Raw genomic sequence first — 16,823 nt, 5'->3', positions numbered from 1 at the left:
TTGGAGCATCCAAAGCCCGAATCTCATATCCAGACTATCAAGTGATCTTGGGCTGAAATCTATTTTCGTCCAAGATCACTTAGCCATTTCTGGAAAATAGAAAACAATTGTAACATTGCCTATACTTCCTGTGATCAGAATGAATATGCCAGTATTATTTTTTTCATAGAAGACCCCCTAGCTTCATCGACTTCTGGTTACAAATTCTGATGGCTGCACATTTGGGTCCAAGGGAGACACCCACATCTTTCCAGCTGTCCGGGCTAAGCCAACCATCATTTATTTGAGTATCATCTCTGCAATACGAGGCTAGCAATGTAGAAACACCAGGATACTCACAAGTTCATTAAGAACATAAATCCTAAATGCTGCCCGGAGCAGTTCCTTTGCAGCAAACACCCCAAATGCTTTGCTACGTAAGGTTTTACTCCAAGGAACAGAAATCTATGGTGGGAAAGATGCAGCAGCTGAACATCCGGATTCACGGATGCCACCCGTTGGCACTTGAGTAGCCACACAATCGTGCTGCTGGAAGAAGGCTGTAAGCTGAAACCCCAAAATTGCCATCGTGTACAATAAAAAAAAAATTACTGAGCGATGCAGAATAAGCCGTGGGAAATTCAGAAGCTCACCAGCGACAAAAAAGCCACCATTTGGTGAGAAATGAGAATTTCCATTCAATCAAAAGGACCCTCTTCATGGTTTTTGTGAAATCTGTTCGCAGTGGGGTAGCTTTTTCTGGGAAGTGTGAAAAATATGCCATGAATATAGGTCAGAGAGAGAGATGGATTCTGAAAAATCTCTCATTTTATTCTTCCATCTACTTCTTTCACACTCATACACTGAGTTCCTCTAAACCAGTGTTTTTTGTGGGCTTCAACTCCCAGAATTCAATTTTAAATCTTAAATTTAAACTTTACATCTTAAAGTTGCCAGGTTTGAAAAACACTGCTCTAAACCAATCATGAACCACAATTCAAGGCATTTCAGCTTCCATTCACCAATTACAGATTATAGAAACTTGAGTTTACACCATACTTGAGCTTTTTATCTTTTTTTGGGGGGGGGGGAACACAAGTAGAAAGGAGAGAAGGAAAAAGGAGAGGAAGGAAAACATTGGGCAGGACAACTTGCTCTGCTTTGTAGACAGAGAAGTAAGGGTTCCTCATCCTGCACCATCTGCCAGCAACACATTCTCTTTCAGTTCTGTTTCATCTCCACAGCCCATCTATAGAATAATGTCCGTGTCTTATCTCCATCAGGAGCAACCTTCCCCAACCTGGTGCTCCCTGGAACTACGATTCCCACAATTCCTAGCCAGCAACTTTCCTCTGGTTGGCAGACTTAAAAAGCCACAATTACATCAAACGGCCCACAGCTGCAAAGGCCCTGTGCATTGGTAGGGAGAGAATCAACATGGGCATCATCACAGACCATACTGACACGACCTGCAATTCCAGGCCATCAAGGTTTCTCTGCCGTGTGGTTCTGGAGATGGTGCAGCAAAAGTGAACTGTTTCTGGAAATCTTCCTGGGCTCAGAACGCACAATGTATCTGCCCCTATCTGGCTCTATGTGGTGCTGGGCCAACACACTGCCAGGGCGGGGAGGTTTACCCAAGTCAAAATTAAAGTAGGGCTCTGTGGTCTCCAATGCATCAGCCAAGCCCTGCTTCCCATCAGCCCCGTGGTCCTTGGGCCGCAGCAACGTGCTCCTTTCAGAGATATGGTTCCCTCTCCGAAAAAGGATGGCTGAGATTCCTGTGAAGCTCTCCCCAAATTCTGGGCTCTCCCTGTCCTTGCTACAGTTCTGTTTTGGGGGTGGCGGCTGATGGGCCCCCCTGTCTTTCTCTGCCGTGTGTTCCATCTGGTGCTGGATCAGAGCCCGCCTTTCTGGGAAGCCCTGCCCACCTTCTGGGCACTTCGGCAATCGTTCCTTCCTGTGGCCAACCTGGTGATGAGACAACCCGGCTGCGGTGGCAAAACTCTGCTTGCACTCGTGACACTTGTAGGGTTTGGTGCTCGGCTGCTGGATGAGGGCAGTCATTTCGGGGGATACCGGAGAGGACTTGTCTAGGACATTAGTTCTTTGGGGGATCCGAGCAAGGCTAGAGTTTTCTTTGAAAGAAGAATCACCTAAGGGACCCTTGGGCCTACTGTCATCCTGTGGATTCAATCCGGACTCATCTTCTTGAGAGGAAGGAGCTGAATGGCTCTGTGGCAGCCCACCAGAGGGTCCCTTCTCTTCCACAGGGATTCTCTGAGGCTTACTGTCAGAAGCGTGGGCATCTGTGTTGATTCCTTGGTGTGCAGAAAGACCTGAGGGGCCACTGAACGGCTGATCTTCCAGTGGTTTTCCCTGACAGAAGCTAGAAAGAGCACTTTCCTTGGAAGGCTCTTCTCTGGGAAAGACTTTCTGAGGCTCGGGAAGAGCTGTATCAGAAGACCCCTCAGTCCGATTCTTCTGACGCACAGCAACTTCTAATTCAGGACTAGAAGCTTCTTTGGATTTAAGACACCCAGGCATTTTGTCCCCCAGGTGGCTGTTCTGGTGGATCATAAGGGCTGTGGTGTCCCCAAAGGCCTGACCACACTCCGCACACCGATCCAGCTTCCCACACTTCTGCTCCCTCTGGTGGCAAGTCAGGGCCAACGGGTCTCCAAAAGCTTGCTCACACTCAGAGCACTGGTGCCATTTCTTCTGCCTGGGGGTGACCTCACCATGCCCATGTTCAGAACACACAAGAGGTCTCCTGTGATTCTGCTGATGACTGTCTAATGTTGAACCATCCTTGCAGCTCTTCCCACATTCAGGACAGATCCAAGGTGCCTGTGCTTCCTCTGGCTGCGTGAGGACGTTCCCCACTACCTTGGAATTGACACACGGCAGAACCTCGGGGGATTCTTGTACCAATAAATGTTTCACATTTTCCTTGCCCTTCCTGCTTCTCTCATGCTGCCCACCTGTCTTGCTGTCCACCAACTTCTCCCTAAACGCCCTACTGATGGGCAGTGAATGGGTTTCTTCGTGCTGAACCAAGGCCACGCTATCCCTGCACTCCTGTCCGCAGGTGCCACAGATCCAAGACTCGTGATCCTCCTGATGGCAAGCTAAGGAACTGGCATCATCAAAGCTCCTTCCGCACTCCGTGCAGATGTAAGAAGTGTGGCTCTCTTCATGTTGCACTAAGGTTTCAACATCTTGGAAGGCCTGCCCACAAATATTACAAAGATGAACAGCGCAGCGGCTCTGAGGCTGCTCCACGTCTCCAGCATCTTTGCGATCTAGACGGCAAGTGGCACACGTCGCGCCGTTCTCCTGGCAAATTGTTTCCATGTCGGCATCCTCAGGGCTGCTGACATACAGGTGCCCCGAATGAGAAACGCCTCTCCCTGGTTCTTTGGCATCTCCTTTCGCCTTGCACTGCCCATTCTCCTCCTGCTGGTGGCGCTGCAGTTCGTCCTCCAGGGCAAAGCGCCGCCCACAGCCATGGCAGACATGGGGGCGTTCCTCCATGTGGATGCGCTGGTGGGTGATGAGATTGGAGCTCTGGGAGAACCGCCGGCCGCACTCCTCGCAATGATACGGCCGTTCCCCTGTGTGCGTCCGACGGTGCTGGGTGAGGTGCGAGCTTCGGACGAAAGCCTTCCCGCAGTCCAAACACGCGTACGGCTTCTCACCCGTGTGGATGCGCTGATGGCGGATGAGGGTGGAGCTCATGCCAAAGCACTTGCCACAGTCGGCACAGCGGTACGGCTTCTCGCCCCGATGGATGCGAGAGTGCAAAGTGAGATTGGAGGCCAAGGAGAAACTCTGGCCGCACTCCCCACAAGCGTACGGGCGGCTCTCGCTGTGGCACCGTCGGTGGCGTTCCAGTGCGGAGCTGAGTCCAAAGGTCTTGCCACAGTCTGCACAGCGGTAGGGTTCCACGCCCATATGAAGCCGCTGGTGTTTGACCAGGGTGGCCCCGTGGCCAAAGCGTTTGCCACATTCCTGGCACTGGTAGGGCTTCTCCCCCGAGTGGGTCCGCTGGTGCTGAATGAGCTCTGAGCTTTGGATGAAGGTCTTGCCGCAGTCGTTGCAACGGAAGGGCTTCTCTCCGGCGTGGATCTTACGATGTTTGACCAGATTGGCGCTCTGGGTGAATCCTTTCCCGCACTCCTCGCACTTGAAGGGACGCTCGCCGGTGTGCGTGATCTGGTGTTGGATGAGGTCAGAAGAGCGGTAGAAACTTTTGGGGCACTCCGGACAACGGTACGGCTTCTCGCCAGTGTGGCTGCGCTGATGCTTGATGAGGTTGGTGCTCTGGGAGAACGCCTTGCCGCACTCCCGGCAGACGTAGGGCTTCTCTCCAGTGTGGGTACGCTGATGCTGGGCCAGGTTGGAGCTCCAGGAAAAGGCCTTGCCACAATCATGGCAGACGTAAGGCTTTTCGCCCGTGTGCGTCCGCCGGTGCTGAACCAGGTGGGAGCTCTGAGTGAAGGACTTGCCGCAGTCTGTACAAGTGTTGGGACGCTCACCTGTGTGGATACGCCGGTGGCGCACTAGCTTGGACCACTGGCTGAACGCCTTCCCACATTCACTGCAGGGGTAAGGGCGCTCCCCCTTCCCACGGGGCAAAGGGGCGACATCTGCTGAAGGGACGTCATCCTGTTCCATGTGGCTGCTGGGCTCAACGCGCAACAGAACCTCCACGTCCTCCTCTTTCAGGGTCAACACTACAGTCCACCGCCTGTGGAAATACAAAGACAAGATCAGAGAAAAACCAGAAAAAGAACAATCTCAACAAATTTAACATGGACAAATGCTTAACTTTTCCATGTCAGCCTAGCATCATCCAGAAGGCAAGCTGTTTCTCTTCTCCCACTAATATTATGTCAGGGTGAGGATTTCCTTGAGCAGAAGACACTGCCTTGAACAGTCAGGCTACCAGTTCAGCAGTACCTGTAAAAAGCCATAATGATGGCAGGACAATGACACCAGTGTCATGGCGTCATCTCGCAAAGGACATGGATTTTGTAATTGTGTCATGATGAAGTTAGTCCTCTGCAAGATGACATCGTGACACACATGTCATAATTTGCTCAAGTATTGCAGATACCCAAGTATTGGTCCTTCCAGACCAACAGAATATGGTTCTTCTAGACCAGTGGTTCTCAAGCTTGGTGGCTTGAAAATGTGTGGACTTCAACTCCCAGAATTCCCGGCATGGTCCCAGCATGCTGGCTGGGGAATTCTGGGAGTTGAAGTCCACACTTCTTCAAGCCACCAAGCTTGAGAAACAGTGGTCTAGACCGTATTGTCAGTATCACTTATAAGACAGGAGAGGACAAAGACAGAGCCAGCTGACATCTAAACCCTTCCTTCAGCATCCACAAGGTTCCCTGTCATCTTACCTGCATTTTTTTAAAGATTATTTTAATTTTTAAAAATCAGATATGAAACTGGTATGCTGCCAGATAAATCACTAGACTTTACCATCATATTTACTTACAGAAATGCCCCACCATAGTCTCATAGGATAGAGAATATTCAGGACGACTAGTCTACCTTCTGGTAAATGGGAACTTTATGCCTTCCCATGCCAACCAGTTTGTGAACAGGTAAAACTCCCTCAGCAGCCATTGTCTTTTGGTTGCCACCATCCATGCGCTCAAAATGCCAAACGTGCCCCAACCCCCAAAGGTTGCCTCTATATTGCACTAGGGTGACCACTAACTAGACATTTGAAACCAAATTGTGTTTTGGCCCACTGTTCTTGAAGGACCAGACTTTCAAGGCCACGTAAAACTCTCAACTCCGTGCTTGCGTCTCATTTCGACAGGCTGAAGCTGCTCCCTCATCTCGGATTCAGCTGTTTCTCATCTTCCATTGCAACCTCTTCCAACTTCATTCCAGGATGACACACCTACACACACTCCACCCCAATGGGTCTCTTTCCTTCCCACCTGCATAGGGGATTCTCGAGAGCTCTCCTGCTTCCAAACTTCCAGGATCAGCCTTGTTCCTTCCTTCTGGGATCCTGTGCAAGAAGCAATTTCTAGAAGATCTGGAAACACAAAAACAAAAAGGTGAACTTGAAGCTTAGCAAGAAGGCTATCTGAGACTCTAGCCATACGCAGCTGCGAGGAAATCTGGTTGGGTTTCCAGATCCTTCCAGATCCTTCCAGGAAGGGGGCACTTGCTTTTACCGTTTATTTACCACAAGGTTCCCCAACCAGGGTTCTGTGGTACCCTCGGCTTCTGCAAGAGGTCACTAGGGGTTCCCTGGGAGATCACGATTTATTATAAAAATTATTTCAAATTCAGGCAACTTCACATGAAAGAGGTAAGTTTCATTCTTTATGTTTTAGTTTAAGAACACTGTGAATACATATTTTATTTTTATTTTATTTTTCAAATTTCTATCACCGCCTATCTCCCCCAAAAAGGGGACTCTACATATACAGGCCTACACATGAAATGAATATAATGGTTTTGTAATGTCTGGCCTATATTTGAGCCTGAAGGTGCAGGGGTTCCCCAAGGCCTGAAAAATATTTCAGGGGCTCCTCCAGGGTCAAAAGGTTGAGAAAGGCTGATTTAATGCATTTCCATAGGGCTTTCCATGCAAACTGTGTCTCAAAGCAGCTTCCAGTTAAAAAATCAAAATGCAGTACTAAAAATGCTGCACCAAAACAATGCAAACACCTCTTTGCACCAAAAAGATGCAAAGCAGAAACCTTCATCTAATGTTCATAGACAAAAGCGCTGGGTGATGAGGTGTTCAACAGGGGTCTCTTCCCTTTCAGTTCCACCACAGAGGCTTCTCGGTGGAAAAATCCAGTCTCGTGAATCCACAGGTTTGAAAACTTGGTCTACTGTTTGTCTACCTCTGTAAGTAGCATCTCTTGACATCAGCAAGAACAGAACCCCTCCAGCCAGGAACTCAATGGTGGGTCCAGACACGGAGGGGTGGGAGGTGGGAAGCAACACAGAAAAAGTCACAATTAAAAAAAAACAAAAACGGGCAGGCCTGTGCAGGCAAAGTGGGAGCAACATCGCACCTTGCTCTTTGCAGGGTTGCAAAATTTGAAAACCCCTGGGACATGCAGATGAAAATTGAATGATTAGAAGCAAGCAGTACCTTTACTTCTTGCCCAATCTAAACTCCAGTGAAACCGCTGGTTTTATTCACAGGGGCAAGGGGTATCACACACGTTCCTTTATCATTTTATACCTCAAAGTTTGAGATGAGACCCTCAATTTTAAGAACATCCACTGCAGGAGGACCTGCTTTCAAATCACCTGTCTGTTCTCTCTCCTCTGGGCTTCCCATTCTTCTCATAGTTGGACATGGCTGCTTTTTAAAGAGGTCACCCACCTTTTCCCATCTCCATGTTTCTCCAACATGGTGGCCTTGACCATTAACCATGTTGCCAGGGACGATGGGACCTGAGACCCAAAACACTTGAAGGACTTCATGTTGAGGAACACTGACTTACTGTTTATGTTTCCTCCTCTATGACCCAGGATTTTCTGGGGAAAAGACTCACTCTTACAGCCCAACTTTCTCTAGTTACCCTTCATGGCATCATGATACACATGTCATAATTTGCTCAAGTATCTTTTCACCATCTCCCGGACTGCCCTTTGGAACATCCGATAATGATATAAAGGTCCCCAAAGATGTGCCTGAAGAGACATCAGCTTCTAAGTTCTCCTAAACGGCTTCTGTGTCCTTAAGAGCATAAAGTCCTGAGCCTCAGAGACCAGTGTTGACGGCCTCTGAAATGAGAAATGAGTGTCTCATTCAGGCAGTAAAAATTATCCTTCAGGTTCTATTGGGGGTTGATATAGCAGTCTGTTGGGAATGTATTTATTAAGTACCTTGTTGAGTTTCTTTGTTTTTGAGTATTGTCCAGTCACCCCTCTTACCTTCCTCTTTTAGCCCTAGCCAATCACATTGTCTAAAACAGCCTTCCCAAATCTGAAAACTTTCATGTGATTTGTGTTAAAGGTTTTCCTACTAACAGATTAAGGTGCTATTGTCTCTAATCATTTTGGCCAGTGCAGAGGTTGAATTCAACTGCCCCCTTTTTGAATGTTAATTATTGCACCTGGGGGGAGGAACCCGCCCGGACTTGTTTCAGTTCCTCTTTCTCTTCTCTGCCGGCATGTAGCAAGCCAGGTAGCTCTCAATGAGAGCTAAGTCCTTTAAATATGTTTTGCTTTCGTTTTGCTTTCTGTAAATAAATTATTTTTATAGAAATGCCTGGTGTGTGACTTTTCTGATCTCTCCTGGGCCAAAGGCTTTCCCAGCAATCTGCCAAAAGGTTATGGGCCCAGTGAGCAGCCCAGTAAGCCCAGTAAAACCCAGAGAGAAAAGAGAGATCAGCTCCACACCTCATGCACAAATTAAAGGCAGGTAGCAAAGACCTGTGAAGATTTTCTTTGGAGCCACCTGGAGATTTTCCAGCAACTGCCGGTCTACAGGACAAAGAAGCCAGCTGAGGTGACTTGCAAAAGAAGGAAGAAGCCATGGCTACCTCCCAGCCCTCAGCGATGCCTCTAGAGTGCCTATCAGAGACCAACTATTTGAATTGGGCTCTGAAGATGGAGATGTATCTTCGCAGAGAGAATCTTTGGCTGCCAATTGGTGAGCAAAACCCCCAAAATCCCAGTGCTGAATGGCTGAGACAGGATGAGCGGGCTAGAGCCACCATTATCCTGGGAGTTGAGGACAATCAGCTAGTCCACGTGCGAGGCATGCAGTCTGCAAAGCAACTTTGGGACGCTTTGAGAGACTTATATGTAAAGGCAACAGCAGGGAGTAAAGTTACCCTGACGAAAAAGCTCTACAAAGCCTACCTTGCAGAAGGAGATAGCCTTCCTGAGCACCTGCATTATATTCAGCAGCTGTTTGTTGAGTTGCAGGAGAGAGGAATGGAATTTACACCTCTGACAAAATCCTATATCCTCCTGTCCTCACTGAATGCAAAGTGGGACACGCTGATTTGTACCCTGGAGGCTATGCCTGAAGCAGACCTCACCCCATCGTATGTTACACAGCGCTTACTCGCTGAATGGGAGAAGAGAGAGGAAAGATCCCCCCCCCCATCTCTTCTGGAAAGCTGCAATACCAGAAAATGAGGGAAAGGAAGCTGAGGCCACAGCACTAGCCAGCCAGCGATGCTTCACTTGTGGTTCAGCTGGACATTTGCAGAAAGACTGTGCCTTGAGACTCAAGAATAGAAAGACAGAGAAGAAGAACACAAGGGCAACACAGAAGAAGGCTCTTCAGACAACCCAAATTGCACAGGTTGCTGAGAAGGGTAATTCTGATGTATGGGTGTTAGATTCTGGGGCCAATTGTCATTTATGTAATTGTAAAAGCTCTTTTGTGTCACTGTCTAAAACTGAAAGACAAAGTGTATCTTTGGCTGATGGGTCTGTGACCAAAATTATGGGACAAGGTGACTTGTATTTATCCTGCTTGGGAGAAACTGTAAAAGGTGTGTTGTATGTGCCAAATTTACAATCAAATCTTTTATCTGTGGCACAATTGGCTGCAACAGGGTATATCATAACATTTAAGAAAAATGGTTGTGAGATACGTAAAAATGGGAAATTGTGTGCTACTGGTATGTTAAAAGACTCCTTGTACATTGTGCAAAATGCAAGGAAGCCAAGCTGCAAGGCTGCAGTTGGCAACACGCCATATCATGACCAATGTGTACACCTGATGCACAGGAGATTTGGTCATGCTAATTTCAAGTATATAGCACAAATGCCATAGCTGTGTGCTGACCTAAAGATAAAACCCTGTGACAAATACTTAGACTGTGTAGTTTGCAAAGAATGCAAAACACTAAAAGCTCCTTTGAGTAAGCACAGTGACAGAGTTACAACTAGACCTTTGGAAATTGTACACTCTGACATGATTGGTCCTTTTGCTCCAAGTCTTGGACAAGCAAGGTATGCAATGACCATCATTGATGATTTCTCAAGATACACATTTATCTACATCTTAAAACATGATGAGGCATTTGAGAAATTTAAAAGTTTTGTGACATGGGCAAATGGAAAATTCCCTAGGCCTGTATCTGCACTCCAATGTGATAGAGGAGGAGAATACCTTTCTCACAAATTCAGAAGGTTCCTAGTGGAAAAGGGGATAGAACAAATTTTTTCTAACCCTTACACCCCTCAGCAAAATGGTGTTGCTGAAAGAAAGGGCAGAACCTTGCAAAATGCGATGGAATGCATGCTAAAAGATTCGTATTTATCTTTTAAGTATTGGGGAGAGGCCATATCTACTGCCTGTTACGTACAAAACAGATTGTATAACACTGTGATTCAGGACACTCCATTCCATTTGTTTTATGGTGTGAAACCAAAGGTAAACCATCTTAGAGTGTTTGGTAGCACTGCATGGGTTCACATTCCAAAACAGCAGAGAAGGAAAGGAGGCCCCACAACAAAGAAAGCCATCTTTGTTGGCTATGAACAAAGCCAAAGGAGCTACAGGTTCATAATGGGAGAGAAATTAATAATTAGCAAAAGCGCTTCTTTTGCTGAACAAAACTGGGGGAGATTAAATTCTAGCTCTCCAGTTGATCTGACCACCACAAGAGAACAGCAAGGACTTGCTGATGGTGATCTTTTGCCTGATGAGGACATTAAACCAGAAAAGCAAACTGAAGATCTGTCTGATGAGACAGATGCTTCTCAGGAAAGTGATAGGAGTCAAAATTTAAGCCCTGTATTACCTCGCAGATCTCAGAGGAGTAATAAAGGAGTTCCTCCATCACATTTTCAGGCTGAAACAGTAAAGGCTTTTCACATATTCACAGAACCTGAGTCTTTAGAACAAGTGAATGCTTTACCACCTGAGATTGCACAAAATTGGCATTCTGCCATGCAGCAGGAATTAGCATCCTTGAAAGAAAATAAAACATGGAAACTGGTAAATCTACCTCCCAATGAACGCTGTCTGGGTTGTAGGTGGGTTTTCAAACTGAAAAGCGATGCTGATGGCAAAATCCAAAAATATAAAGCAAGGTTGGTTGCAAAAGGGTTCACTCAAAGGAAAGATTTAGACTTTGACAAGACTTTTGCACCAGTTACTAAAGGTGAATCAATTAGATTACTATTAAAAGTTGCTGCACTGAAAGGAATGTCAGTTCACCGCTATGACATTCAAACTGCATTTCTCTATGGTGATTTAGACCACAGATTATACATGCAGCAACCCCCTGGCTATGAAAAAGGGGAGAATCTAGTCTGTGAACTGCAGAAGTCAATCTATGGGTTAAAACAAGCTGCTAGATCCTGGAACCAAAAAGTAGATGAAAAACTGCAGAATTTTGGTTTTGAAAAAGGAAAAGCAGATCCATGTGTATATATGAAGAAAGACAAACAAGGCTGTATGTATCTGTGCATTTATGTTGATGATTTGCTGCTGTTCACATCAACAGAAAAACAAAGGCTTGATTTTGAGGCCTGCATGAAAAGCCATTTCACATTAAAAAAAGCCTTGGAGTTGTGACAAATTACCTAGGTTTGGAAAAACACAGGAAGAAGGATGGTAGCTTTCTGTTAAACCAAAGGGGAGATAATGGTAAAATAATGTGAATGAAAAGACACAAAGAGTTGTCAAAGAAGATTGGTTTGCATCTTAATCTATAGTATAAAAAGGGAGTGTTAATGATTTTCCTACTAACAGATTAAGGTGCTATTGTCTCTAATCATTTTGGCCGGGTGCAGAGGTTGAATTCAACTGCCCCCTTTTCGAATGTTAATTATTGCACCTGGGGGGAGGAACCTGCCCGGACTTGTTTCAGTTCCTCTTTCTCTTCTCTGCCGGCATGTAGCAAGCCAGGTAGCTCTCAATGAGAGCTAAGTCCTTTAAATATGTTTTGCTTTCGGTAAATAGTTTTTATAGAAAAGCCTGGTGTGTGACTTTTCTGATCTCTCCTGGGCCAAAGGCTTTCCCAGCAATCTGCCAACAATTTGAACTCTCGACTTCAAAAATTTCCAACCAATCTGGGGATGATGGGAGTTGTAGCCCAACCTCTCCGGAAGACATCAAGTTGGGGAAGGCTGGTTTTTGGGGGGAGGGGGGAATCACAACAACCTGTCACCATGGATAACTTTCTACAGGCGTTTGTTGTTCAAGACAGGTAACATCTTACACAATCTGTATTTATAATTCTGGATTCCTGTGAAACAACAGTCCTCTCTAATAAATAGCTCTTGTGATTCCATCATACCCACGCTATTAGAATTTTATTTTTACAACCTTAACTAAATCTTAAGAAATATATCAGCCTCGTATTTTCTTAACCCAATTTTATTTTCTTCTTTCCCTCTACCCCAACCACTCCCCTCCCTTCTACACTCTATCTTCCATGTTAATTACAAGTTTTAGCAGTCAAACACTCCCCCCTCCAGCCCCATTTTTACACTGCTGACTCAGAATCAAAAAACAGTCTCCCTGAGGCTAAGCGGTGAGTCAGCTGGAAGATGGAATGTACTTCTCTCCAGGCTGAACCTGGATTTTTCTTTCATAAAAGGAACCCTAGCACTGATCCACTTCCTTGTGGTTTGTGAGACTATGAAGACAAGATCTTCATAAATGCTACAAATCCTCCATACAAGTATGGAACTTGGACAGTTGTTTAGAGTGTTCCAAGCTTGGAACAAAGCATCCACGTTTTGTTTCAAGCTCAGGATACAATAATTAATATTGTGTTTCCATTGCCCAGCCTTGGGGATCAATGGAAATTGGAACAAGCCATTGCTTTCCCTTTTTTTGTCCAAAGGTCACAGATGTAGGGGATTGCTACCTACAAGCCAATCTGCGGTAAATTGGCAAAGAGGATAATTTTTTTTATTACACTCTTAGCAAACCCTGGAAGCAACAATTAACCCCCCGGAGTCATTGGGAGTCATATCAATTTTAATTAATTAATTAAGTACACTATCTTGTAGCTTCCCTGAATAATGACAGCCACTGTGTTATATATGGTTAAGGTGTTGGATTGGCACCAGGGAGACCCAAGTGCTAATCCTCCCTTAGCCACAGAAGCTCTCTGGGTGACTTTGGGCCAGTTATTCTCTTGCAACCCAAATGCAAATCCTATGTACTTCATTTTTTTTTTCATCTAGATAGTATTCTTCCACAATGGAAGATATATGTTCAGAGTATGTTTTATTTTATTTACTTTCTATCCCACCTTTATTATTTTTATAAATAACTCAAGGCGGTGAACATACCTAATACTCCTTCCTCTCCTATTTTCCCAACAACAACCCTGTGAGGTGGGTTGGGCTGAGAGAGAGTGACTGGCCCAAGGTCACCCAGCCGGCTTTCATGCCTAAGGAGGGACTAGAACTCATGTCTCCTGGTTTCCTAGCCCATTGCCTTAACCACTAGACCAAACTTGCTGGCTGGGGGAATTCTGGGAGTTGAAGTCCACGATCTTAAAATTACGGAGGTTGAGAAACACTGATCTAAAGGTTATTCTCAAAGGGAACTGTTGCAGCTGGGATCTGTCAGGAACTGGGAGAGCCAAATCCAGATGCAAAGGCATCCCTAATTTCTTTGAGTCTGGCAACAATAGCTGATAAATTCAGCTGGTGCCATCTTTAGAGGTGACATATAGAAATGCCACAGGTGGGAGTCCCCCTGGCGGGGGGAGGCACAAGGAAGTTACAGAAAGTTTAATCAAGTCACTAAAACCAGTTAAACATAACCGAATGCCCGTAATCAAGTAGGCATCCTTGGCGGAGAAAGTGGACTCTGTTTATCAAAGGGGAATCAAAGCTGTTGGACCAAACTATTGTGGGGCTCAGGATACAAAAGGTTTGCGCTCTTGTGCTCAAGCCCAATTTGCAAGGGCAGGAGAAGAAACAAAAAGAATCAAGCCGTCTCAGGAAAGGACGCAAACTGAAAGAGATTAGAAGAGTTTAGTACCAACAGACCAAGCGTCCGTCCTTCCCAGATTTTGGGATTATTGCGTCCCGTGCAACGTGTTTCCAGGTGAAGGAATCCTGTAATTCTGGAGAATGGCCTGCCCCTCTGGATAGCAGGGCCTCAGACTGAGGATTCCTCAAGTCCTGCCTTCTACAATGTTTTGCAGCTGGAAAGGCCCAGGAACTGGACTTTCTGCAAGGAAAACAGGGTTCCACCTGCCTCTCCAAAGAAGCCGACAAGACGGCGGGGTGGGTGTCAAACAATGAGAATGCTAGATTCGCAAGAAGGGCATAGAACTTCATCGATCAGCAAGCAAAAAAGACAGTTCTACAGAAGCTTCTGGCCTGAATTTTAAGCATCCACATTTGAACAGTGAAGGAAAACAACAAGAAACCAAGAATACAAGGCAGACAGCCAAGCAAATGCATATAAATGCTTATAATCCAAAAGCCATTAGAATTGTGCTGTACAAGCTTCATTTCAGCTAAAATCAAAGCAACCTGCTTCACAAAACTCAAAGCCCTATAAAACCCATAGAAACTCCAGGATCCATATGACCCCGATTCCAGAGAGAAACAAAATAGCCTTAGACCTGTGTTTCTCAACCTCGGGAACTTTAAGACGTGTGGACTTCAACTCCCAGAATTCCCCAGCCAGCATTAGCTGGCTGGGGAATTCTGGGAGTTGAAGTCCACACGTCTTAAAGTTCCCGAGGTTGAGAAACACTGCCTTAGACACATATTGACTATCAATTACTTTCATAGAAAGTGTAAAATTCTCTAAGCAATAGGTGGAAACCTTGCAAAAACGGTGCCAAAAAGAGTTGTCTTTTTTTTTTCCCACGGCTGGTCGTGCGGGAAACGCGTCCCACCTACGCAACCTTGCGGTTTCTATCCCCAGCAAGTTCAGACGCTGCCCCCAATGTTTTTTTATCTGCTCGTCGGGTCGACAGCTGGAATACGCAACACGAGCCCGTCATCTAGCTCTACCCATTAACCACAGCAGCGAAGGGCAAAGCTCCAGGTTATCAATCCCTTCGGAAGGGCTTACAACGAGGCAGCGAGAGGCTCAGTAACCCGGGCTGAGAGAACCGCGGAACAGCGCTTCCAGTCTCCTCCCCGGCAACTTTTCTTAGAACGTCGCAAGCAATGACCAAACGTTTTTTTTTTCGTTTCCTCGCTTCCTTTGCAAGTTCACCGACGAAATCCAGGGGAGCCTCGCCCGCCGCCACAGCCTTCTAGGCCAACCCCCGCTCGCCTTTGTTTGCAAAAAAGAATTTTTTTTTTTCTTAAATGTACCCATTTCGCAGCTCTTGCAAAAGGCTCTAAACTCACCATTGCAGCTGCCCCGGCCCTGAAGCGCACCGCTTTGCAGAGATACGCCCCGGGGATACTCCGCGCATCTTTGCAAACTAGCCTCCTCCTCCCCCCCTCCCCGTCCCCGCGCAAAACAGAACCACCGCTCAGCGCAGGAGCCCGGTCCTCGCTCACCAGCCAGCAGGCTCGGGGTGACTGGGAGAGAGCGGAGGAAGTGCATTTGGCAGCCAGCTCCCCTCTTCCGCCGCTGCCGCCTGCGAGTGGGAAGGAGCCCTTCTCTATGGTGTTTAACCATTTCCCCTTAAAGAGGCAGCAGACGGGGCTGCGGGAGCCGAGAAGCGGCCGCCCCGCGGGGCTCGCTGCTCCTGGCGCCGGCAGAGCCGGGCCGGCTGCTCGTAGCAACGCGCTTTGGCGGCTGTGCGCGACCGCCCGCCCGGGTTGCTGCAAGGCAAGGGGGCCAGATCGTTCGCGGGTTGCTGGGGGCGGTTTCAGGCGTCGTGGAAAGAGGTGCAGTGCCCGCGGGGAGAAACCGATCCGGGGTTCTGCGGAAAGAGGGGGAAGAACGGGTTGGCGGCCGGAGGCTTGAAGCGATTCAGGGGCGACGCTTTCTGTCGTTCCTAGAAATTCAGATTGTAAAATAGTCTACCCGCCCCAACACGATGCTACAACAGGTGGAAACACGCCACCGACCTCCGCTGATCTCACACAAGCTAAACAAGGTCAGGTCGAGTTAATATTTGGATGGAAGACCACCAGGAGATCCCAGGACTATAGGCTAGCCCGGTGGAATTTTGGGAGTTGAAGTCCTCACATCTTAAAAGTTGCCAAGGTTGAGAAACACTGGGCTAGACTGGATAAGTCTCCCTCAAGTCAAGCTCTACTCCTCCTAACCCCCTGGGTGCCTCCTTGTAGTTTTCTATGAATGTTATTTCCCCTTATTTTTTTTAGGATATTTTTTATTCACAGGGTAGTGTACCGGCCTGGAGTTTCCTGCTGCTGCCCTAAGAAGAAAGCAGATCTTCCTATTTATTTATTAAAACATTTGAAGGACAGAATCAATAGCTGCAAAAAAGAGAAGGTGAAGAGACACAGTGGATCAGGAATGAAATATCAGTAAATAAACAGGGAGTTTACAATAGTCATAAAATTGGAAGTTTGTTTTCACTATTTTGTTGTGGAGTCATATTTATTATGTTTACCTGTGTTATTGTTATTTAGCAGAAGCATAAAGCACCCTGGGCCAGTGGTTTTGGGAGCATGTGGTATATAAATCAACTAATAAATAAATACATACATGAGTTCTGGATATCATCACAGCTCTGCTCTGTAACTGTAGAGCTACAACTTGTGTAGGCCTTTATTATTATTATTATTACTACTACTACTATTATTATATACACATGAAATCACAGCTGCCAGTTCTTTAGCTGGTGTTGGCCTTCATTCGGATCAAGTTCTTTCCAAGGACCTAGGATGTGGTAATGTACAGGATATGTGCGGAGCCAAGTAGTGTGGCCTTTTATAATTGACAGATGGAAATTTTGTCA

The 16,823-nt window shown here is 46.5% G+C and overlaps 1 protein-coding gene across 1 annotated transcript; it reads right to left on the bottom strand.

The window, feature by feature from the left end:
* Window positions 1-602: 602 nt before the first annotated feature.
* On the bottom strand, window positions 603-4,726 carry LOC134495786 (zinc finger protein 420-like). The gene has a single exon (XM_063301438.1). The coding sequence runs from the start codon at window positions 4,657-4,659 to the stop codon at window positions 1,465-1,467; it is 3,195 nt and encodes a 1,064-aa protein (XP_063157508.1). The 5' UTR covers window positions 4,660-4,726; the 3' UTR covers window positions 603-1,464.
* Window positions 4,727-16,823: the final 12,097 nt, after the last annotated feature.

This window comes from Candoia aspera, chromosome 4 (genome assembly GCF_035149785.1).
Source record: "Candoia aspera isolate rCanAsp1 chromosome 4, rCanAsp1.hap2, whole genome shotgun sequence".
Taxonomy (NCBI): domain Eukaryota; kingdom Metazoa; phylum Chordata; class Lepidosauria; order Squamata; family Boidae; genus Candoia; species Candoia aspera.
This window is presented reverse-complemented; position numbering and strand designations above follow the sequence as displayed.